This window comes from Furipterus horrens, unplaced genomic scaffold (assembly GCF_987537825.1).
Source record: "Furipterus horrens unplaced genomic scaffold, mFurHor1.1.pri manual_scaffold_15, whole genome shotgun sequence".
Classification (NCBI taxonomy): Eukaryota; Metazoa; Chordata; class Mammalia; order Chiroptera; family Furipteridae; genus Furipterus; species Furipterus horrens.
In genome coordinates, this window is record NW_028327185.1 from 10,148,668 (window position 1) to 10,173,412 (window position 24,745).

Genomic DNA, 24,745 nt, shown 5'->3' on the forward strand with positions numbered 1-24,745 from the left:
AACATCTCCACATGGAGGTTTCTCGTCTGAAACTTCCATGTAAAGTGACCAGCTGCACCCATGTCACGCTCATGACACATGCTGTCCCTGACTTAGCCCAAGGTGGCAGCTGGGGCTCTAGCCGTCGGGAATCCACATTCTACACGACAGAGTGGAGGAAAAGAACAATCACACATCCGTTAACAAACCTCGCCGCCAAAGCCTATTCACAGGACTTAGATGCCCACACCTAGTGACAGGGAGGCTAAAAATAAAGCCTTTTAGCCGGGTACACAGTCCTCTCAAGGAACACTGCGGCTCAGCCACGGAGCAGGGACAGGTGATACGTATGTAACGGGAAGTGGCTGCCAAAGGTCGGTGTCATCACCCTCACGTGTTAGAAAACCTAGGTTCCCGCCACACCCGCGTCTTCCCCCACCGCCACTCAAAAAGGCTCAACTGTCCTTTTTTAAGAGGGAACCAATGAGTTTACCATCGTGTGCACCCCTCTGCATTGCTGTACAGGGGTTGATCTCACCGATACTCTCCTGAAATTTGCACAAGAGTTAAAAGGAACAACACAGCATGTGACCTTGATTTCTCTGGGCCATGGTCAGGCCGCTAAAGCAGAAGACCTCATTGCAAAGGCTCTAACCGGAACAGAACAATGGGTCTGCCTCCAGAACTGCCACCTGGCAGCGTCGTTTATGCCAAGGCTTGGGGCTGTCGTGGAATCGTAAGTAATAAGAGTCACCCACTACTTTTAACACCCATTGACCATTTTTAACTGAATGACTTCCATATTATTTGCCGGTGGTGACTTTCAAACTCCACAATTCCTTCTAAATTAATTGAATAATTCTACTCTAAGGAAGAGATTTTCCTTCTCTGCCATTTATTTATTAATTTGCTTATATCATTGTGGACTCATGGATTCCTATTTCACTCAGTGGATTATAATCTGTTACTACCATCATTTATTTTGATGCTCAGTGTCCCAGATATGACCATAGGCATGCTTCCTTTTCTTCTTAATTTGTCATTTCCCCCCCCCCAGGTTTTTGATGACTATATCACATTTGTGCTTAGAGGAACAGAAACTATTTTTTTAAAGATTTTATTTATTTTTAGAGAGAGGGAATGGGAGAGAAACATCAACTGGCTGCCTATCACACACACACACCCCCAAACCGGGGACCAAACCCACAATCCAGGAACAAGCCCTGACTGGGAGTTGAACTGGCGACCTTTTACGTTGCAGGACGACACCCAACCAACTGAGCCGTATGAATCAGGGCCAAAACCTAGTTTTTTTTTAATGGAAATTAATGGGTCCTGTGCGCCATGAAAGTTCTTAGGGTAGTTCAATAAGATCTTTGATTATTAAAATGATTTCTAAAGTCCTTTAAAAGATTGAAATACTATGATTCTTAGAACATGTTGGTTTGGTGTAAATTTTTCACAGCAACACTTTTTTTTTTTTGCAGGCTTAATAGTCCAGATGTGACGATAGACCCTGAGTTTAGGCTGTGGTTAAGCTCAGAATCAGACAGTTCTTTTCCGATTCCTATTCTTCAAAAGAGCTTAAAGGTAAGGACAACAAATAACAGATTTGAATACTGCCTGGGGTCCAGTGTTTGAATGCGAATCATCTTGCATTCACGACCCTGAATTAAGAAGACAGCGCCTGTTCTTGGGGGCTGAGCCTGCGCTCTGCGCTCAGCCCCGTACCGCGGCCGGCGAGGGACGCTGGGGCAGCAGACTGGTCTCTCCTTTCCCGGGGTTCACAGCTGAGATGCTTGTTTTCCCAAACAAGGACGCCTAGGCTCCAGCTGTTACAAACCGGAGTGTGGAGCCTGTGCCCTCGTCCTGCCCCGGCTTCTCCTGCCTCCCCCGCCCCTGCTCCCCGCAGGCCGCCGCTCAGTGTTAGTTCTCGGGGAAGCGGCTGGCAGAAAGCAGGCTGCAGCTGCTGAGAAAAAAGTCCTGGGGCGCCTCCTCAACTCCGTCACTAAGTCTGAATAAAGACTAAGACTTGGTCCGTTCTGTTCATTACACAAGTGTCCGGTTGACCAAAAGCTGGAGTCCTAATAGCAAAGAAAACATTTTTAATGGGCTGTGATAGATACATACATAAAACTTTATGGGGTTCTTCATATACCATTGTCTATGCAGATAGAGATGAGAATAACTGTCCTCTAAGAGTAGCTACAAATCATCAAGGAAAACCCTCGCACCCAATAAAAAGTAGGCAAAGGACACAGGAGGTCAGTAGATATGGGAAAAATTAAAATTCAGCCTCGAGATATCAGAGAGATGCATATCAAAACAATGAGATCCATTTGCTAGTCCACCACATCGGCAAAGATTAAAATAAAGATTGTTCTGATGTAATTAGTAATATTAAAGATCCTGTGAAATAACCACTCACATACTGCTCATAAGGTCCTAACAGAAGGATGTTAATCCAGAAGAGAAGATAATTTTGCAATCTACATAAAGAGTCTTAAAGTTTTATTCAGTTTAACCAAGCAGTCCCTGTCGGCTCCAGGCTTCATCATTTGAGTCCCTGTCCCATGATCCAAACCCCACTGTACACACACACAGCACATCTGGCTCCCATTGTATCTCCCTGTGGGGAAGCACAGCTACTCTGTGAATAAATAGTCTGACTCCTATCCGGAACTCTCATGTTCATGTGCACACACAATCCATGTATCATATCTACATATCCACATGGACACATCATTATACATAGCCACACAATTTTTATACATGTATACACACATATACATATACATATACATAGATATATGTGTGTATGTGTGTGTAAACTGTGCAAGTAAGGGCCATTTTAGACCTTACAGTTTCATATAAAACAGTCAGACTCTCAAAAAAGCCCCTGACCTTTTCTTTCCCCACTTCACCTTCTGCCCCTCTTCACTTCAATTATCCCAGTTAGGAAGTCAACCAAAGGGATTTTTTACATTTTTAAAATTTTTTTTTTTTTTTATTTTTTAAAATATTTATTTATTTTTAGAAAGAGGGAAAGGGAGGGAGAAAGAGAGGGAGAAAGAACGTGTGTTCGTCTCTTGTGCGCCCCCAACTGGAGACCTGGCCCACAACCCAGGCATGTGCTCTGACTGGGAATCGAACTGGCGACCCTTTGGTTTGCAGGTTGGTGTTCAATCCACTGAGCCACACCAGCCAGGGCTAAATTTTTTTATTTTTTAATAACATTGTATTTTTCCCATTACCACTTCTCCCCCCATACCCTTTTCTATCACCTCCCCACCCCGGCAGTCACCACACTACTATCTGTGTCCATGAGTCCTTCTTTGCTTGATCCCTCCACCCCCTAAACCCAGCTCCCCCAGAGCTATCAGACTGCTCTCCCTGACTCTCCGTTTTGCTTGTTAATTCAGGTTGTTCATTAGCGTGCACATATGAGTGAGATCATATGGTATATTTGTCTTTCTCTGACTGGCTTATTTCACTTAGCGTAATGTTCTCCAGGTCCATCCATGCTGTCACAAAGGGTAAGATTTTTATTTATGGCTGAGTAGTATTCCACTGCATCAATGTACCATAGCTGTTTCATCCACTTGTCTACTGCTGGGCACTTGGGCTGCTTCCAAGTCTTGGTTGTAAATAGTGCTGCAAAGAACATAGGGGTGCATATATTCTGTTGAATTTGTGTTTGGGGTTTCTTCTGATAAATTCCCAGAAGTAAAATCGCTGGGTTATAAGGCAGTTCCGTTTTTAATTTTTTGAGGTAACTCCATATTTGCTTTCAGTGCAGAAGTGTTCCCCTTTCTCCACATCCTTGCCAGCACTTGTTGTTTATTGGTTTATTGATGATAGCCATTCTGACAGGTGTGAGGTGCTATCTCATTTGGTTTTAATTTGCATTTCTCTGATGATTAGTGACCTTGAGCATCTTTTCATATGTCTATGGGCCATCTGTATGTCCTGGTTGGAGAAGTGTCTATTCAGATCCTTTGCCCATTTTTCAATTGGATTGTTTTGGGGAGGGGGGGGATTTGATGTTTAGTTTTATAAGTTCTTTGTAAATTATGGATATTAACCTCTTATCAGATGTATGGTGAATATGTTCTCCCATTCAGTGGTTTGTCTTTCTATTTTATTGATGGTTCCCTTTGCTGTGCAAAAACTTTTTAGTTTAATGTAATCCCATTTGTTTATTTTTTATTTCCCTTGCCTGGGGAGATATGAGAAAAAATACTGTTATGAGCAATGACCAAGATTTTACTGCCTGTGTTTTCTTCTAGGATTTTTATGGTTTCAGGTCTAACATTTAAGTCTTTAACCCATTTGAATTTATTATGTGTGGTATGAGAAGCTGGTCTGGTTTCATTTTTCTGCACATATCTGTCCAATTTTCCCAACACCACCTACTGAATAAACTATTTTTAGCCCTCTGCTGTGGTGATGTGGTTTCTTCCTTACATCCTTGATTATAAGGCTTCTCTCCAGCCAGTCTTCAGTTGGTTATTCAGGATGATTTTTCTATAATTTAGTTGTAATTCCAGTTTGGTCCTGGGAGGAAGTTACTGTATCTTCCACCTATTCTGTCACCATCTTGGATCTCTGCCCACCACATGGGTTTGTAATGCAAGCAAAATAATTTAGAAACATATCAAGTTAATTGCTTTCCTTTTCAGTATCAATGATGACTGGACGCTTTTGGGGTTCCGTTAATTTTCCCAGGAGCTGACACCTCTGCGTCTGCTGCCTTCCCGAGGCCACATGGCCCTGACCTGTGTGGAGAGTTGAGACCACAGTAACTCTCCGCTGTCCCGTTTTCAGAAGGGTTGTGCTCCCAGAACTATACTCAGGGCAAACGGGAGTGCTCTTAAGGGCAATGTTAGACTTCTAGTTTTAAGATGTGAATTGAAACAATATGAAATCGGGAACAATCCTTTTACAGAAGTTTTCAAATGGTAGAGCGTAACACAAGATTTTTGATTTGCCACTGAATCTTGAAAAGCTCCAATTTTTGGCTGGTCCTTCCACCAGAGCTGTGCGAGTCTCCCCAGTCCTAGTGCCTGTGTCTGCCTCACCTGCTGTTTTCCCTCACTTCTGTGTTAAAGATCGCAGTGGAAAAGCCCACAGGATTGAAAAGTAAATTACTTAAGACGTTTGGATACAGTGGGAGTGGAGAGGTGTCTGAAGAAACATTTGAGAAACCTGACTGTGGGCCATGGTGGAAAAAGCTTTTATTCAGCTTATGTGTTTTCAATGCTGTGATCAATGAAAGAAAAAAATATGGAATATTGGGATGGAATATTGATTATGAATTTAGTTCTTCAGACTTCGAGGTAAGTGTGGTATCTTCAAAATAAACAATAACAAATAAGTAACATAACAATACAAACCAAGCCCCTTTCTCACGGTGGTACGAAAATGAACTCCGTAGCTGAGGGGAAAAGGCTGATGTTGAAAAAAAGGATGGACTCTGAAGCCCGAGGTTCTGGAATGAAATTGTAACAGAACCCCTGGGCTGCTCCGATTGAAACAGAACCCACGGGCTGTTTAGTTAGGGGCCCGATTGCCCGCCGCCAGAATCATAACTCTGAATACCAGAGTTTGGTGAAAAGAAAAAGAATTGTTTATTTACACAAAGTCCTGCTTCCCCCTCCCAGACCTGGCCAGTCTTAGGAAAGTCAGAAACCCCGTTTCCCTACTTCCTAGGCACAGTTCAGCTTTACCAGTAGCTGCCAACCACTCAGTTCTGACTGGGGAGGTCCTTTCTGTGCTGTGGTGCCCTCCAGCTCTCAATGCAGGACCGCCTGGATTCTCAGCCTCCTTGCAAACTGCCTTCTTCCTGCAAACCGCATGGATCTCCTCTCCTTCTCCAAGCAGCCTGGAGACCCCTGCTCCAAGCCAGATGGAGGGAGCCCACAAGAGCCAGAGAGTGAGGGCGTGAGGGCCAGAGAGAGCCTGAGAGAGAGAGCCTCCTAGAGCCAGAGCCAGCCCAAAATGTCCGCAGCTCCTTCTCTCTCCCTCCCTGCCTCCTCTCTCTCCGTGTCCTCTCACGCAGTGGGTGTTGCAAACCGTTCTGACCATTCACAGAACCCTACGTAGGCTCGGTCTGCTTCTTCCTACCAGCCCACAGTCCAAGATCCCTCCCATCTTCCTGAGTCTTGGAAGTAAAGCGGATCTTTGCAACAATGTATCCAGCCACTAGCTCCAGGCATGCAAGGGCATCCTGAAAGCTGCTTCCTGCTGCCTATCTCCCAGCTGCAAACTCTGGGGTTTGTTTTTTGGACTCCCCTGTTTCTGTAACAGTTTCCCCCCTTTCAGACTAAGACCCTTTATAATCTTATAAAGGACAATGGGTGAAGGTCTCATGCTCCTCTAGCTGCTTCCTGCTGGACGTGGTCGTCGTCCTACCTACCCTTGGGTCTAGAAATCCCTAAGAAGCATGGGGATGTAGGGGAGGGTGGCCTTTCCACATAGGGAAAGATCTTGCAGAGTCCATGTCAGTTGGCTGTTCCTGGGTAGCGGCATGCTCAGTTTCCAAGGGCTGGCACTACTGGACAAGCTGGCATCCTTGTCGTATACTGGAGGCAATAGATTTAAAAGGCATCATTAAAACCATAACCACTAGATGACAAAAAGAAAAAGCAGGGATTAATCTCTCAATGCCCCACATTACAAAAAGAAATGGCTTCTTTGGAGGAAGGTGTGCAGAGCGTGTCACACCTGTCCAAAGCCCTTTTGCCCACTTTACTTAGCTTAGGCTGAGGGGTGTATTTTAGGATTTCCCCCCTCTCAGACCTCTGGGCCCTTTCTGTCCAAGCCATTACGACAGAAAAGAGAGACAAGTTTTAAAGTGAAGCCCACAGACCACCCCATACTTCACCAACTCAACCACTTAGTTCAGCCAGACTGTTGAGTCTCGGGAGGCGGCGATGCAGATGGGCTTCTTAGGTGAGGCCTATATGTACAATCACTCAGGTAGAGATCATAGGCTTATGCGCTATGTAAACAGAAAAAAAATACACATGTTAAATTCACACAACACAATTCACAAACCAGTCTCCAAATCTGAGAGACTGTCTTATTGGGAAGACCTCCAGTTGCAAGGCATTTGACATTCTTCTTGCCTGTAAATAAAGCATTCTTTATAATGTCACAGACCTAGTCCAACTTTTAAATGAAAACAACCTTTAAATGAAAATAAACTTTAGGGACAGTTAGCTGCACTAGTTTATGGCCTATCACTGAGCATTATGATTTTCCTTGAGCCTTGATTTTTCTCCCTAAGATCACCCTCCTTGTCAGTAAAGGGCTGCATTAAGTCCATTTATAATTTAGCCTGTTCATTTGCATAAAAACAACAAGAGCAGTGATTGATCACATTGATCTTTAAGTCTACTTTGCTGGAACTTACAGTAGGAACCTTCATGTTGACTTTAGTCTGCCCATCAGGGCACAGAAGCTGAGCCACACACCTGCCATTCAGCCTTGCTTGTAAACACCTGCTTCTCCAAGTCCTTCAGGTTTTTCCATTGTGCCTTAAGGTTCCTTCTAGCCATCCTTCAGGAAAGCAACCTTCGTTCCTTCCCTGGAAAGATTGCCATGAACCGCACAACCAACCAAGGTGTCAGGCCTTTTTCCTTCTGGGCTTTCCTTAGCTTCAAAAGTCAAGTCCAGTTCCTCGGGGCTTTCTGGTGACAACCAGAGCCCAAGCATGCCTCCCTCAGGCATGTCATTCCAGCCAAAGTCTTGGTAAAAACCTCTATTAACAACTGGTCTCGTTAGTTTTATGCAAAGAAACCTAATGTCATTACTTAATCCTTCCTAATTGCCAAATTCTGGAGGGATCAGGTAAGGCGAAAAATACACAGTGTGAAGGGAAATCCTTGTCCTTCTAATATTCACTGAAATTGCATTTTCATACCTTATACTTTCTTTTTTTCACTTTCTTACTTGTGAAGTTTTAACTTTCCCTGGGAAACCTTAATTTTCCTTTTAGATTATATGGCCAATACCAATACAGAGAATTCCAGACCCTTCCTAGGTCTCAGAGAATTCTAGACCTTACATAGGTCTCCAATGGCTAACGCCAAACCAAAGAATTCCAGACCTTTCCTAGGTCTCAGAGAATTCTAGACCTTACATAGGTCTCCAACGGCTAATGCCAAACCAACACAGGGAATTCCAGACCCTTCCTAGGTCTGAGAATTCTAGACCTTTCATAGGTCTCCAATGGCTAATGCCAAACCAAAGAATTCCAGACCCTTCCTAGGTCTCAGAGAATTCTAGACCTTACATAGGTCTCCAATGGCTAATGCCAGAACAAAGAATTCCAGACCCTTCCTAGGTCTCAGAGAATTCTAGACCTTACGTAGGTCGCCAATGGCTAATGCCAAACTAAAGAATTCCAGACCCTTCCTAGGTCTCAGAGAATTCTAGACCTTACATAGGTCTCCAATGGCTAATGCCAAACCAACACAGGGGATTCCAAATGACCTTTCATAGGTCACCAATGGCTAATGTCAATCCCAACACAGGGAATTCCAAATGACCTTTCATAGGTCCCAAGGCTAAATGCCAATACAAGGTACAGTAACCATACAATAAGACTACAAGTTTTTGAGGTTTCCTTTCCCCAGGTTTAAAAACTTTCACATCCTTATTATATAGTTTTATGATTTTTACATAGACCTTTTGCAACATTTCCAAACTTTCCATATATTTACTCATTTAATTTTAACCATAACCTATTTTCCAATTCTTGTTCTTTTTTTTCTCACACTGTATAGGACTATACTCAAACTCAGTATTTAGCAGGTAAAAGTTCCCTAGATTTGGAAGCACATGCCTAAAGCAAAAGAAACATTTTTAATCTGTTTCAGTTCACTGTCTTTTTTCGAAAGAGTAATTTCAAATCTTCTTCCGGAGTGCAGGTCCAACTTCCCCTTTCGGTGTCAGTCACAGCAGCAGAGTCTGTGTCCTCCTCAGGTGGTGCTCGTTTTACCCATGTGTGGTGTATCCAGGACTTGATTCCTACCAGCTTCAGCAAAGAATGTGTTGTTAGCAAAACATCATAGGGACCAGTCCATTGTTCAGCCAGCTGCTGTTCGGGACCTTGCATCTTTCAGGTCTTCAGTAAGACTCTGTCCCCAGGTCCGAATGGGTGCAAGGGTTTTCATTTCTACTTCCCTTCTTACGATTTGGACACTCATTTTTCCAATGGCCCTTCTTTCTGCAATAGGCACACTGGTCCTTGCCCAATGGCTCTTTCCTCCTCTCTTTAGGGTCCTGTTTCTTCCTTTGGCCTCTCCAGCCTGTTTTAAAGAACATCAAGTCCTGTCTCTTTCCTACTCCCCTTGCATGGTAAACTTTAAATGCGACGTCCACTGACTGAGAGGGGCTCATTCCTAATACTCCATCTATACGCTGGAGTTTCCGTCTAATATCTGGGGCACTCTGCCCAATAAATGTCATGTTCACCATTCTTATGTTCTCTTGTGCCTGTGGTTCAATATCAGTGTACTTTCTATAAGCTTGATAGGTCCTCTCTAAGAACTCAGAAGGATCCTCATCTGGTTTTTGCTGAACAGTCTGTACCATATTCAGGCTTTTTGGCTTGGGTACCCCTTTTCTAAGTCCTTCCAATATACACTTCCTGTAGTGTTTCAAATGAACTAGGCCTCCACCATTTGGGTCCCAGTTAGGCTCTGTCCAAGGAATTGCCACAGTTGGGTCGGGGGTCCCATGGGGATCCTCTCCATGGAGACGCTGAGCCTCTTCATTAGCCTTACTTGTAACCAGTCGCCTCTCATCCCCAGTTAGCAGAATATTTAGGAGAGCCTGTACATCTGCCCGGTTCGGGTTATGGGTGGCAAAAATGGAGGCAACAAGCTCTGCCATTTTCTGAGGATCTTCCCTATATGAGGGGTTAGAATTTTTCCAATTTAGCAAGTCTGAAGTGGAAAACGGAGTATGGGCCCAACAGTAGCCAGAGGGCTGGCCTTGCTGATTTATTCCACCTGTTGGGTACTGCCGTAGAGGGAATTGGCTTGCTCCGAATTGGGAGGCCCCCTGACTGTACTGGGTCCCTTGGCGGGTTCTGGCGGGGGAGACCCACTCCTCCTCCTGTAAGGGTGGAGTCATTGACTTTGCAGTCACTTCAGAGGCCGGCTCCAAAAAGGGTGGCGCGAGAGAAGTCCCTTGAGTTTGCAAAAGGGCGGGCACCGCGGAAGCCACTCCCATCTCTGGAGGTGGTGTGGTGGAAGCAGCCTCCACCTGCAGAGGGCGCTGTGCCGTCGCCACTGGCGCTGCAGGAGCTGCGGCCGCCTGCAGAGGGCGCTGCGCCACAGGAACCGCCGCCCTGGAAGCCTGGGCCACCTGCAGAGGAGGTGGAGCCACTGCTGTGGAAGCTCCGTCCTCCTGAACCGCCCCCACCTGTGCCTGGCTTGGTGCCAAATTAGGGCCTTCATCTCCCGGATTTAGAGAGTTAAAGAGGGCTACGTCCTCATTTTCCCTTTCTTCTGGCGTTTGACTCTCAGGAAAAGGCTTTGAGATCTCCTTTTTCCTCTGCACCATTATTCGGGCCTCCATTTCTGCTACGGTCTTATTATGCAACTCTGCAAATGCATCTAGATAATAAACATCTTCCCAATTTCCCGATTGCAGACAGTACCCCTTTAATTGATTAATCACATGGTAATTCAGAGAACCATTCACAGGCCACCTTTTCTTACCACCCAGAACATACTCAGGCCAAACAGTGTTACAGTAATAAATTAATATTTTCTTAGTCATAGGATAACGACAGTACATATCCCAATTTTCCAAAATTCTCTCCAGTGGGCTGCCCTCAGGGACTTGCCCAGAACTGCTTTTATTAACCCAGACATACATGCTAATGGCTATAACCAGAAAAACCCCAAGGACCAGAAAACATATGTACCATTCAGGCATCCATAATTCTATTACTTCCAGGAATTCTCCTAACAAGACAAACAAATCTAGTATCCACGATGCCATTATTTCAGAAATGATTTTTAGCAAACAATCTTACTTCTCTAATCTCTTCCCAGTTCTGTGTTCTTTTCACCACACAGGCGTGCTTAGGCGGCCGGCGCCCTCAAAAGGTGTCTCCCAAGGGGGTCGACCTGCCACGGGCAATTATTAATGTCCCAGCGGAGTCGCCAAAATTGTAACAGAACCCCTGGGCTGCTCCGATTGAAACAGAACCCACGGGCTGTTTAGTTAGGGGCCCGATTGCCCGCCGCCAGAATCATAACTCTGAATACCAGAGTTTGGTGAAAAGAAAAAGAATTGTTTATTTACACAAAGTCCTGCCTCCCCCTCCCAGACCTGGCCAATCTTAGGAAAGTCAGAACACCGTTTCCCTACTTCCTAGGCACAGTTCAGCTTTAGCAGTAGCTGCCAATCACTCAGTTCTGATTGGGGAGACCCTTTCTGTGCTGTGGTGCCCTCCAGCTCTCAGTGCAGGGCCGGCTGGATTCTCAGCCTCCTTGTAAACTGCCTTCGGCCTGCAAACCGCATGGATCTCCTCTCCTTCTCAAAGCAGCCTGGCAAGAGCCTCTTCTTAAAGCCGCCTGGAGACCCCTGCTCCAAGCCAGATGGAGGGAGCCCACAAGAGCCAGAGAGTGAGGGCGTGAGGGCCAGAGAGAGCCTGAGAGAGAGAGCCTCCTAGAGCCAGAGCCAGCCCAAAATGTCCGCAGCTCCTCCTCCCTGCCTCCTCTCTCCCCCTGCGTCCTCTCACACGGTGGGTGTTGCAAACAGTTCTGACCATTCACAGAACCCTACGTAGGCTCATAGGCTCGGTTTGCTTCTTCCGTACCAGCCCACAGTTCAAGATCCCTCCCATCTTCCTGAGTCTTGGAAGTAAAGCGGATCTTTGCAACAATGTATCCAGCCACTAGCTCCAGGCATGCAAGGGCATCCTGGAAGCTGCTTCCTGCTGCCTATCTCCCAGCGGCAAACTCTGGGGTTTGTTTTTGGACTCCCCTGTTTCTGTAACAAAATCACAACTGTAGTAGCTTCAACTGGCGAGCTAAGTGTCGCTGGTTCGATCTTCCAGTCAGGGCACATCAGAGAAGGAAAACTCTGACTCCAAAAAACCTCCGCTGCCTTGCGGCATACCTCTTCAGGGGAAAGGCTAGGGGAGTAAACCCCGACAGAAAATCCGGAGCCGGAGTCCCTAAGGCGGTTTGACGTTGTAGTCAACACCGGCAACTCCTGCGGCGCACCTGAAGCCAAGCTGTATTGACTCCGTCTTTCCCTTGGACCCTTCAGCTGCGAAGAGAGGGGGGGTCTGCTGCATGGGCAACAGCAGACCCTCCATATCACCCCGCCCAGGCTCTGTAGCTTCAGCTCCACTGGAGAGGACACTCCAGCGTCATCGCAAGATGTCGATTCAACACGGGAGGAGACAGATACCGTGTCACTCCCGAGTCGGACTGCACAGCCATTCTCGGCGGTGCAGATAGACTCTTAAGAAGCTACACCATCGTCTCTCGAGACGGACGGCTGCCAACGACGACGAGTAGCTCCAACTGTGCGAGTATTTAATTTGCTGGGCAAGCTGATTAACCTCTCAGTATCCTTGGCCAAAGAGCGCAAGGTCAGGAAGGCAGGGCAGGGCAAACATCAGTCCCTGCTGTGAAGGCATTTACAAGGGGTGGACTAGTTGATATAGTCAAAGCCCTGAGGCCAGTCTCTGACATGAACACATCACCACAGAAGTGTTTTTACTCATTCATCTACAGCAGCGGTTCTCAGCCTGTGGGTCGCAACCCCTTTGGGGCCCGAACAACCCTTTCACAGGGGTTGCCTAAGACCATCGGAAAACACATATATAATCACATATTGTTTTTGTGATTCATCACTATGCTTTAATTATGTTCAATCTGTAACCATGAAAATACATCCTGCATATCAGATATTTACATGATGATTCATAACAGTAGCAAAATTACAGTTATGATGTAGTAATGAAAATAATTTTATGGTTGGGGGGTCACCACAACATGAGGAGCTGTATTAAAGGGTCGCAGCTTTAGGAAGGTTGAGAACCACTGGTCTAAAGTGAGAGAGATTGCTCTGACCCACTGTGGTGGGGAAAACATTTAGCTGAAGAGTCTCTTTCTTGACTCTTCCCGATATAGAGCCTCCTCTTTGTGGTTAATATTGGGGGGTGTTTACTTCATTGCTATAGCAAGCATGTAGCACCTGCTTAGACCTTCCCAGGTTAATTCTCCTGCATGGAGGGCCTGGTGCCAACCATTGCCCTGACTAAACTGCCTGGTTCCTTCTCCTTTCCTTGAATTCATGTGAAAATAATAGAACTTTCTGATCTATTTCTTGTGTTCTTTCTCTTTGGCTGCCGGATCTCATTAGATTTGCTGTTTTTCTGGGGCCTGTCCTTGGGGCTCAGGTCTGGGTTTGGTGGAGCTCTCAGTGGCGGGAGCCCTGTATCTGGTGGAAGATGCATCCATGTTGATTTAGCTCCCTGGGCTGATGGGTCACTCTGTCCCATTGGCAGTCCCCTGAGGACACTCCAGTGGCCAGTGAGCTGCTGGGACAGGGCCTCCCTCGGGGAGCCAGAAGTTGCCCTTCCTAACCAAGAGGGCTGTGCAGAAGTACAGCTACCCACCAGCTCCAAGGCGCTAGCAGTCGGAATTTGTAGACAGCCATTTGAGAGTTGCTGACTTTGTGTTAAATCATCCAAGTATGCTGAAATAATAAAAACTGTTGGGTTTTCTAAAGGTTGCCATAAAGGTGTTAGAAAACACCCTGACCACCCAGCCCGCTGTTCCGTGGCATACTCTGCGCTACCAGATTGGGGACGTGATTTACGGAGGCCGGGTGACGGATCCCTGGGACCGGCGATGTCTGGACACCCTGCTCTACAAATTCTGTAACCCCGACGTGCTGAGAGATGACTTCGGTTTCTCTAGTGAGGAGGTGAGCAAGGAATTTATTTCCTTACATGACTTGATTATTTTAAACCAAATACTGCTAAAGGATTTAAAATCTTCACTTCAATCGGTTCTAATGTTCATTTTTAGTGGCTTTTATTAACTTTCAGTATTACAAATTAATTGACCGTTACTCTATTGAGAGGGATTGAGCGTCGGCCTGCGAGCTAAGTGTCGCTGGTTCGATCTTCCAGTCAGGGCACATCAGAGAAGGAAAACTCTGACTCCAAAAAACCTCCGCTGCCTTGCGGCATACCTCTTCAGGGGAAAGGCTAAGGGAGTAAACCCCGACAGAAAATCCGGAGCCGGAGTCCCTAAGGCGTTTTGACGTTGTAGTCAACACCGGCAACTCCTGCGGCGCACCTGAAGCCAAGCTGTATTGACTCCGTCTTTCCCTTGGATCCTTCAGCTGCGAAGAGAGGGGGGATCTGCTGCATGGGCAACAGCTGGCCCTCCATATCACCCTGCCCAGGCTCTGTAGCTTCATCGCAAGATGTCGATTCAACACGGGAGGAGACAGATACCGTGTCACTCCCGAGTCGGACTGTACAGCCATTCTCGGCGGTGCAGATAGACTCTTAAGAAGCTACACCATCGTCTCTCGAGACGGACGGCTGCCGACGACTCTATTGAGACCCTCTTGTCCAGCTCTCCTTACAGAGCCTTTAACCAGTCAGTACTGGTTTAGCTCATGGCCAGGAAGACGCAGCTGGTAAACAGGAAGAACGAGCTCTTTTCTCCCATTAAATAGCCTCTCTTTCTTTCTTTCTTTCTTCCTTTTTCTTCCTTTCTTTTTACTTATTTTTTTAACTGTAAGTTTGTACCTTTTGCCCACATCCACCCATTCCTGAGTGTCAATTATTCTTAAGATCGCTCTCTCATTCATTCTGTAGGTTTTACAAAAGTGAAATAATTTGTTGAAGTGTGACTGTATCCAACACCTAGGGGTATAATTTATTGAGGCATCAGGGGATCAGAATCTCCCTGGCCTATAAGTGTTTGTCTTTCCCGTTCTCTCTTCCCAACGAGAACGTTAGCTCTGCATATCATGCAGCTGTACTTTACAGTGCAGGGTCCCACGGGTAGCTTTTGGAAGAAGTGTCTAGAATATACCACCTACAAATTAGAAGAGCCTTCTACGTAAAATTTCACGGGCAAATGTTGTCTTCATGCGTTACTGAAAGTACATACGTCACTAGGCAAAAATAACATTTAAAAATTTTTTCAGATATGTCAGCCGGTCCCAAAATCTGCACGCATGAAGGATTACGTGCACATTATCCAGGCCTTACCTGACGATGACCCTCCCGAGCTTTTAGGACTGCACCCTGAGGCCACGAGGGGCTTCCAGGAGACCCAGGGCCAGAACTTCATTGACGATATCACTGCCCTGCAACCAAGAACTGCCCGGACCAGCCTCACGATCAGGTAAGACTCACTGTCGGTAGTTAAATTTTTTAAATTATTATTAAAAACTATTAAAATAGTCCTTTGAAGAATACAGTATAGAATTTATAGAAAAATATAATCTAGCCCTGGCTGGTGTGGCTCAGTGGATTAAGCACCGGCCTGTGAACTAAACGGTCGCTGGTTCGATTCCCAGTCAGGGCACATGCCTGGGTTGTGGGCCAGGTCCCTGGTTGGGGGCACATGAGAGGCAACCACACATGGATGTTTCTATCCCTCTCTTTCTCTCTCACATCCCCTCTCTCTAAAAGTAAATAAATAAAATCTTAAAAATATATATAACCTAAAAATACAGTTTAAAAATATAAAACCTAGTTCTCCAGGTGACACAGAAGGCAGTGTATACACACACGTGCATGCACACACACTGACACACATACATATGCAATTACCAAGCATGTAGTAGGTACTCAATAAAACTTTGTTGACTGAGTCATTGAATTAAACCTGGTGAGTTGTATTTTTAAGGTGAGTTTAAATGTGAAAAGTCATTTACTTCTATAAGACAAGGTAAAATAACCATTATAAGCCATGGTCAGTCAAGAGGCAGGAGCCCTGCTTTTCTCTTTAAAGATTTTAATTTATTTTATTTTTTATATTTTATTTTATTTTTTATTTATTTTATTTTTATTTTATTTACTTATTTTAGAGATGGGAAGGGAGGGAGAAAGGGAGAGAAATATCCACGTGCAAAAGAAACACCTATCAGTTGCCTCTTGCACGCATCTCCACCAGGGCCTGATCCCACAACCCTTCATGTGCCCTGATGGGGAAATCAGACCGACGACCCCTCGCGTTATGGGATGACATCCAACCAACTGAGCCACACAGGTCAGGGCAGGATCCCTGCTTTTAAAGCCCTGTGTCAATTATACCTCCTCTTCGCTCCGTATCCAAGGCCACACGGCCTCCACATCCTTTTCCCACTCATGGCTAAATGGAGACAGAGTCTGTCTGCCCATCAAGGCTGCAGGGAGGCCTCAGAGGTGCAGCACCTCCCCCCGCGTCCTCGGGCCTCCTCAAGGCTGTGACCATAAGACACGATCTAGTTGTTGATGCCTCAGTATTGCCAGAGGGATCGCCCCACTCTGCCCTCCCCAACACCGGGAGCCACCTTGGATGCATTCCACTGCGTGACCCTACTTTAAACGTCAAAAACAGTGTGGCAGCAAAGCAAGGACACATACTGCTCCCTGGGAATTGCACATCGGCTGAGAAGCAGCGCTGCTGAGCTGCACACGTGGCTGTAGCTTCCGATTGTCACTGACCCTGAAGGACGACTTCCATTTGGCTGGGAGACCTGGGCTATTTGTCAAGAAGCCAGTGCCCCCTGGCAGGTAGCGTGACAGAGAGGGCAGGCCGAGGAGGCGTGTGCGGTCCTGCTCATCCTCCTGGGCCCCCGCTTCCTTCTTCACGCGGATTCCGAGGAGCGGCCAAGTTCTGGTGCGGCTTGGCCAGCATCGCAGCCTCGCCCAGACCTGCGCCCTGCGCTGTCCCCGTCCCCACCCGCTGAATTTGTGGCCGGACCGTGGTGTGAACCCAGGGGAGTCTGACACCCACGTGAATAACCTATGAGGCGACCTGAGCACACGCTTTTGCCTGTCACCTCTTTTCGCTCCAGTCTTGGTTTCCCCTTTACGCAGATGAATTCAGACGGTGAAGTTTTTACAAAGACATCTGAAGAAAACGTTAAAAATACAGATTTCCTTGCAGATGTCTAAAGGGCACTGAGCCATTTTCTCATCTGTACAATGCGATGAACTCCGTAGTCTCCGGAGGTCTCCCTCTCAGGGCTCTGTGGCTGTGGATGTGTGGCTGTGTTCACCTCCAGGCGGGACCACGCTCAGCAGAGACCCCCGCTGGAGGGACACCTCTCACCCACACACACCTGCTTTCCTCTTGCAGCCGGGAGCAGAGCAAGGACGAGCGGGTGATGGAAATGGTGTGCGACGTGCTGAAGCGGCTGCCGCTGACCGTGGAGAAGGAGGAATGCACTGGCGCTCAGAGCACGCTGAAGAGCATCATGTCGGGCGCCATGTGGGAGTCTCTCCATCAAGGTCTCCCAGGTGAGCAGGGGCCGAGCGTCCTCCCCGCCCCCAGCCTCCTCCGCAAAGGATGCACGAGTCCAGAGGAAGGTAGAGACAGGACCAGGTGAAGGGGCTGAGATGGGATGGAGAGCCAGATGCCTTCCCTCTTCAAGCTGGAAGATGAAGAGCAGAGAAGACAACGATGCTGTGGGTTTACTTTGGTTTGGGGGTGGCGGCGGGGTTTGGAGGGAGGGAGGGTGATGGATCCAAGGCTAAGAATGAAGAAATAGCAGTTGTCGCAGCTGGAAGAAGTAGCTGTGCTTGCGAGATTCTGGAAAGCGCGCGAGTCCCCACGTTCCTTGCCTCTCTGCCCCCGGAGCGGAGCTGGGGCAGGAAGGGTCAGCTGGACGCTGCTGGGAGGACGCCAGGGCGGCGGGGATGGGGGGCAGGAGGGCGGCCCCCAGGAGGCAGAGCCAGGCTGGCATCCCGCATCAGCTCCAGGCCCTGCTCTGAGGGGCTCCAGGTTTGGACTGCGGTAATCTGCCCAGTTAAGTTTTCAACATCCGTGTTTTAATCCTTCAAAAAAGACTCATTTTGGAACCAAATGTTGAGCAACAGTCTTATCAGAATAGTGCTATCGTTGCGTCTAGGTCAGTGGCCGGCCACGCAGCCCGCCCCTGGTTCCTGTGCAGCCCACGAGCTGACATTTTTACCTCTTTGTAATGGCTGAAGAACATTTTGTGACGCATAAATGTTATAAGGAAATCGAATCTGAGTGCCCTAAGGTCAGGCTGGGCTGGAATACAGCTGCGCCGGCTCCTTTCTGTGTCGTTGGTGCCACAGTCATGCCGCGGCGGGGGCGCTGAGCAGTTGTGACCAAGACCACATGGCCCGTGGAACCTGAGATAGCTACTGAGTGGCCTTCTGCAGAGAATGTTTCTCTGTTCCTGGTCTAGACAAGTGAAATCCCTGTCACTTCCAGCTCCTGTGTGTCTGTTTCATCTGAAAGATCTCGTAATTGTGTCTCCCATTTTGATCCAGGCTATGATCCCCTTATCCATTGCGTCTTGCTAACATTTTTGAACCAAGAAATCGATCGATTTGATAAGTTACTATCTGTTATACATGAATCTTTGAAAGATCTTCAACTTGCTATAAAAGGAGAGATCATCCTCACCCAAGAGTTGGAGGAGACATACGAGTCTTTCCGTAAAACAAGAGTACCACCGATGTGGCAGGTAAGCAGCTCCCCTGGCCTGCATTTGCTTGATTGATTGAAGTAAAGATCCCAGGGGCAGGGAGGCAGGAGGTGACCTAAGGTACAGCCATGTGATGAAATAGTATGTATCCGTTAAAAGATGCTGACATACTATTGGTATGAGTCGTCGGCCGTCGTCGTCGTCGTCGTCGGCAGCCGTCCGTCTCGAGAGACGATGGTGTAGCTTCTTAAGTGTCTATCTGCACCGCCGAGAATGGCTGTGCAGTCCGACACGGGAGTGACACGGCATCTGTCTCCTCCCGTGTTGAATTGACATCTTGCGATGACGCTGGAGTGTCCTCTCCAGTGGAGCTGAAGCTACAGAGCCTGGGCAGGGTGATATGGAGGGTCTGCTGTTGCCCATGCAGCAGACCCCCCCTCTCTTCGCAGCTGAAGGGTCCAAGGGAAAGACGGAGTCGATACAGCTTGGGTTCAGGTGTGCCGCAGGAGTTGCCGGTGTTGACTACAACGTCAAACCGCCTTAGGGACTCCGGCTCCGGATTTTCTGTCGGGGTTTACTCCCTTAGCCTTTCCCCAGAAGAGGTATGCCGCAAGGCAGCGGAGGTTTTTTGGAGTCAGAGTTTTCCTTCTCTGAATTGGTATGAGTATATAGTAATAAAATCTCTTAGAGGAAAATTTGGCAGTTATCCTTAAATAAATTAGTCTAAGAGAAATTCGTGGTAGGATTGTTTATAATCACATAAAGCTTAATACAACTGAGCCTCTATTAATAGGAATCTCATTAAATTACTATGACACTGATTCACCAAAAAGATCTGTAAGTTGTGTTTTTTTTTAAGTTTTAGAAAAATGTGTCATTTTTAAGGAATATGAAAACATCTATATACTTGTATAAAACACATGCTTGTACCTGTATATGCCTATACATGCTTAGAAAAAGACATGTGCACTTTAGATTCAAGAAGCCCAAATTAGAGTTTGGGGAGTGCCCACAAAGTAGGCTAACAGACCATCCTGCCCCGACCGGGCCCCCAACTGGCACACGGAGGGAGAAGGGGCTGAAGCCAAGTCCCCCGGAGAGCAGCCAGCCGGAAGGGGCTGGCCGTCTGGGGCCCGGGGCCCAGCACCCAGGCCAGCTCAGGGCTCAGGTCCCCTGGCAGTGTAGCCGGCTGCAGGCCAGCCCTCTCTGAGCCGGGAACCACCGGGGGGAGCCAGGCAGCTGGGTCCAGGGACACAGGGAGAGCTGGTAGCTATAAACATTTATTTTGTAAAGTGGGGGGGGGGTACTGGCTGCAAAATTCTGGCCTCTCTTGTCCCCATTGCCCCCAGCTACAATTGATTTCTCTAGGTCAGAAAAAAAAAAAATCTAAAAATCATTCTGTGCCCGTCTCTCTGTCCTAACAGAAATACGCCTACAAGTCATGTAAACCCCTGAGTTCCTGGGTTAATGATCTCATCCAGCGACTGAATTTCTTCAATACCTGGGCCAAGATGGCTTACACTGCAATACATCATCGGTATGGATGAGAGCCGGTCTGCATTTCCTCCTTGTTTTTACTTAGAGCTTAACAGTTCACAAATAATCTCCCATGTTGCGCTTCGTTCGGTCCTCACAGCAACATGTGAAGTGAGTTAGGGGGCAGGGGATTCTTATCTTCAATTTAGGATGAGGAAATGGAGACCTAAGAGGCTGAGTCTTGTCCAAGGTCACTCTGTTGTCAGAGACAGAGATAGAACCGGAACCTGTACGCTTCTGTTTCCATTATTCTACATGGTCTTGTGAAACTAGCAGCAGCGGGGGGGGGGGGATATGAAAAGAAATAAGAATTAGTTACATGTAACTTTTAAGTGTGTTTAATACATAATACACAATAATTTGAAAGGCATGGCCGGAGTTAACGCTCAGTAAGCAACTCACGGCGCGAAGTGCTTCTTCATACTTACTCGCTGGATTTTCAGTGACCCCAGGATACGACGTAGGTGCTATCATTTATCCTCATCCTCATTTTAGAGATGGGGAAACTGAGGCAGAGAGACATGAAGTAATTTGCCCAAGGCTTCACAGCTAGAAAGTGGAAGGATTGAGACTTACACCCAGAAAATGTGGCTCCCAAGTCTGCCAGACAGCATCTCACACCGCGTAGCTCCGAGTGTTACTGTAGGGAAGTCGGTGGCTCAGAAACAGCCCACAACATTCTGCAAGGCCCAGCCCGAGCTCCTGCTAGGACACCCCCCCCCCAGACCCTCATGTACTGCCGTCTCCTGCTTGGTGGTCTCCTGAGCTTTAAAGCCGTAGTTGGCGTCCAGTCAAGTCCAGGACAGGGTTCCTGAGTTGGGGGAAGTTTGAGATGAAAAGGGAGGGAGGAAGCCAGGAGGAATGGAGGAGATCGCCCAGATCGTTGGGACGTGTGCAATTACCAGGCCATGAGCCACCCGGCCTGCGTCTGCCTTCCACTAGGTACATGAGGTTCATCACCGCCTGGAAGCACTCTCCGCCACCCAACCCTGCCCCCAGCCATCCTAGGGATGAGAAGAGTAACCTCTTTGGAGGATTTCCTGCAAGATACTGGCTCCCAGCTTTCTTCTTTCCACAAGGTGAGCGTGAGAACCAAGGCGGGCCCCACACCTGGTCGGGGAAGTCCTGTTGGGATGAGGCCCCTGTGATAGCTCCAGCGCCCCCGACAGGTATCAGGGCCTCCTGCATGCAGTCTGTCTCCCCACCCTCCTCCCTCCCCACCCCTGCACCTTGGCAGGTATCTCAGTGTCTCAGCTCCAGGCATTGATTTTATGTCAAAGGCCGACAGTCAAGAAGTAGGATGAAGTTACTAAACGGGTGCTGTACACAGGATGGATTAATCAAGGGGAAGGGGAGCAGGTGGCAAAGAGAACGAACAGTTGTGTTAGGTATTTGGTATCGAGATGCGGAATGCAATCCAAACTCGGTGGAGCATAACAGGGCAAGTTAAAGGCTCATATAAATGGAAAGAATGTCGAGGTCGGCTTCAGGCGTGGCTGGATCCAGGTGCTCAGTTGTCCTGTGTCACTCTCAGCCTGCCTCCTCATAGCTTAGCTTGTTTCCACTGGACGCTGGTTCTTCCCTGCTGCCCATAGCCTTTCTCCACGCAACCAGGGGAAAATCATCGCAAACAGATTAGCAAGTCCAGAGGAAAGAGCCTTCCTTTTCCCCATGTTCACATGTCATTTCTTGAGATTGACACACCTGGCTCTTGTACTCGCCCCTGATGCTATCATCGGCCAAGCGTGGGTCAGGAGGGGATAAGGTCCGGGGAGTTCTAGCCCCTCTTTACCCACAATGAATACAGAAGGACTCTGGGACAACAAAGCCACCCACATTCCCCAGGAAGCTCACACGGCCAGTGAGACCAGCACAGCCCTCACCCGCCTCCTGCGTCTCCTCTTTCCCCTCCACACTCCTCCCTCCGCATGAGACACCAGTGGGGGTAGCAGCCCCAGCCTATTCCCCATCCCCCAGAACCTCTGGGACGTGCACAGAGCGACCCCGAGGCTCACACGGAGCTGGTGGTTTTCTCTAAGCCTTTCTGACTGCTGTGCTTCAGGACTATGGGAGGTCCCAAGGGCTCTCCATAGACGCCCTCACTTTTACCCACCACGTGATCGCAGACACCTGTGACTTCAAAGAGGAGGAGCTCTCCATAATCATCCAGAAGAAACTCAACATTGTCAGGAGAGCCTTTCAGGTACCGAGCGCTTGGAAGGTGGGAAGCGGTGATCCTTCCTTCCTTCATTCCCCCGCCCCAGCCAGCTGTCCCCCTTTCCTCAGCAGACCTTCATCCAGCACTGCCACGTGCCGGGCACTGTGCAGGCACCAGCCAGGCAGCAGACAGTCCCCTCCAAGCCCAAATGCCATCAAACTTCATCTTCACAGGGCGAGAGAGAGAACTGCACAGGGCAGGGCAAAGTCGGTTCACAGCTCTGAGTTTGCAGAACAGTTGATTCTTGTATTACTGCTGCTCACCTCAGCGCCAGCTGCCCCGGGCAGGGACGGCCTCTCCCCCCTGGGCAGGGAGGGGAGCGGCCCGCCTCCTCCATGACCTTCCCGGGTGGAGGAGCTTCTAGTGCAGGCGGCGTCCCACAGGGACCCATTGACGGCACCTCTCTTTGGTCTCAGGGCACAGACTCCACACACACTGGAGTTCATGTTTTTGGTTTATTCATCGAGGGGGCAAGGTGGAATCAGGAAGAAAAAATACTAGAAGACTCGCTGCCTTGTGAGATATGTTGTGATTTTCCTGAACTATACTTCCTGCCAACAAAGGTAAGTGTCCAGGCATTCATCGTGACGTCATGAGCCTCTGAGCATCCCGTTATACAGACATCCCTCCTTTCGCTCTGTGCTATCAGAGAGGGAAACTGGATAATATGCTTCAGACAGAAGACAGAAGAGCCCAATATTGCTAAAATCTGAAGTTGATGCTGTACCGATATCCCAGGTTGTTTCTCAAGCACATGAACTGTAAAGCCAGGATCAGGACTCTTTAAGTCCTCCGGGCACCCCTTCCACACGCAGCCACATAACCACCTAACCCTGGGTGTGTTTAATCCTCACAAACCCCTCAAGCCTAGCGCATAGCAAGTGTGAGCCCCCGGTTTGTTTGAACTACGTAATTTGACGACTGGATTTCTTTTTTTAAGATTCCCACCGAAACACCAAATACTTCCAACCAGACAGAGTCAGGACGCTTTACTTTCGAATGCCCAGTCTACCAGACACGCGAGAGGTCACAGACCTTGACCAGCACCGGCTTACCCTCAAACTTTTTAACGTCGGTGCATCTGCCCACGAGGAAACCTCCTAGTCACTGGATCACAATGCAGGTCGCGCTGCTGTGTGAGAAGAACGAAAACTAGACATGCGTCCCAAACCATTTAGTTTCAGGCTGTAACCAGATTTACGTGTTTGAAGACACGCGCGTGTAGGAACGCCCCCCATAAACACATCCGTGTGCTCAGCAGGTGCGGCCTCTTTCTTCCGTCGCCACGTGAACGCTTCGGCACGTGGGGCCGCGTGCAGGTGAGTATGCGTGCCCGCGGCTGCGGCCGGCAGCTCCCAGGGCGTGTTTGCACAAACTGTTAGACTCCAAACAGGGCTTTCCACAGTTGCAAACGGTAAAATACACACATGAAGAGGTCTTGGGACTGCATTCCTCGGCCACTCTGAGTAAACACACAACGCACTGTGGGCCTGGCTGCAGCCTCCCAGACAAGGGCGGTCTTCCCTGAAAGCAGCTGCCTTGCTCTGACTTATGCTCCCGCCGGAAAACCAATCCAGCAAATTGGATTAATACCAAAATGTGTTTCCGGAGGTAGGGTTTTGATTATTGAGCTCCCCTCAGGCCACCGAGGTACCCTGTGGTGCAGCCACCAAATTTTATACACGTGGAGATGCGCTCCAATAGGCAGCGACTTCCCCAGCTCACTCGGCTAGGGGCGGCAGGGCCAGGATACAGAGCCACATCCGTTGTCACTTTATCCTGACAATAGAGCCTGTGTCAAAAAACACAGAGATGGGCACAGAAATGAGCATCAGTAATCCATCTTCTGTGTAGTAACAGGGGTGGGGAGGGTGGGCTGTTACAGACCTAGACTCTGTAACAGCCATGAACAAAATATTAACATCTTCTATGTCTAGGAAATTGTACTGTCTCAAAGTAACAGTAAAAAAATACATTAACACATTGCATACGGGTGGCGAGAATTCTCATCATTTCTAAAAGGCATTTAAATACCCCGGTATGCAGCGTGTTAAGAGCTAAGTATACACAGTGCTACAGAAAAGCATTATAAAGACCAAGTCCCCGTCATGTAAGAATTAGTAAGAAAATGATAAAGTACAGGATTTTAACAAAAGACAAGTATTATTTGGTCCAATTCATTTGCTAAAATGGTTTTAGGAATCGTCCATGATTTATGGAACCCTTTTTTCCCCAAACAGTACAAAAGTAAAGACCAGGCTGGCTAGAGGTCCCATTGGCCTTCTGGATTCCCTGTGGTCCGGGAGGGTCACAAACGACCCCAGGAAAAAATGA

General features: G+C 48.0%; 1 protein-coding gene across 1 annotated transcript in view; it reads left to right on the top strand.

Moving 5' to 3' along the window:
- Positions 1-23,637, top strand: part of LOC149992380 (dynein axonemal heavy chain 14-like) — an 85,633-nt gene extending 61,996 nt beyond the window's left edge. Inside the window, exons 31-42 of the mRNA XM_090263288.1 lie at positions 505-715; positions 1,467-1,569; positions 5,091-5,318; positions 13,753-13,950; positions 15,202-15,392; positions 17,337-17,497; positions 18,500-18,696; positions 20,082-20,194; positions 21,136-21,272; positions 22,233-22,396; positions 22,828-22,974; positions 23,352-23,637. Coding sequence (XP_090119414.1) covers positions 505-715; positions 1,467-1,569; positions 5,091-5,318; positions 13,753-13,950; positions 15,202-15,392; positions 17,337-17,497; positions 18,500-18,696; positions 20,082-20,194; positions 21,136-21,272; positions 22,233-22,396; positions 22,828-22,974; positions 23,352-23,567 — 2,066 coding nt within the window. The 3' untranslated portion in view covers positions 23,568-23,637. The remainder of the gene's footprint in view (positions 1-504; positions 716-1,466; positions 1,570-5,090; positions 5,319-13,752; positions 13,951-15,201; positions 15,393-17,336; positions 17,498-18,499; positions 18,697-20,081; positions 20,195-21,135; positions 21,273-22,232; positions 22,397-22,827; positions 22,975-23,351) is intronic.
- Positions 23,638-24,745: the final 1,108 nt, after the last annotated feature.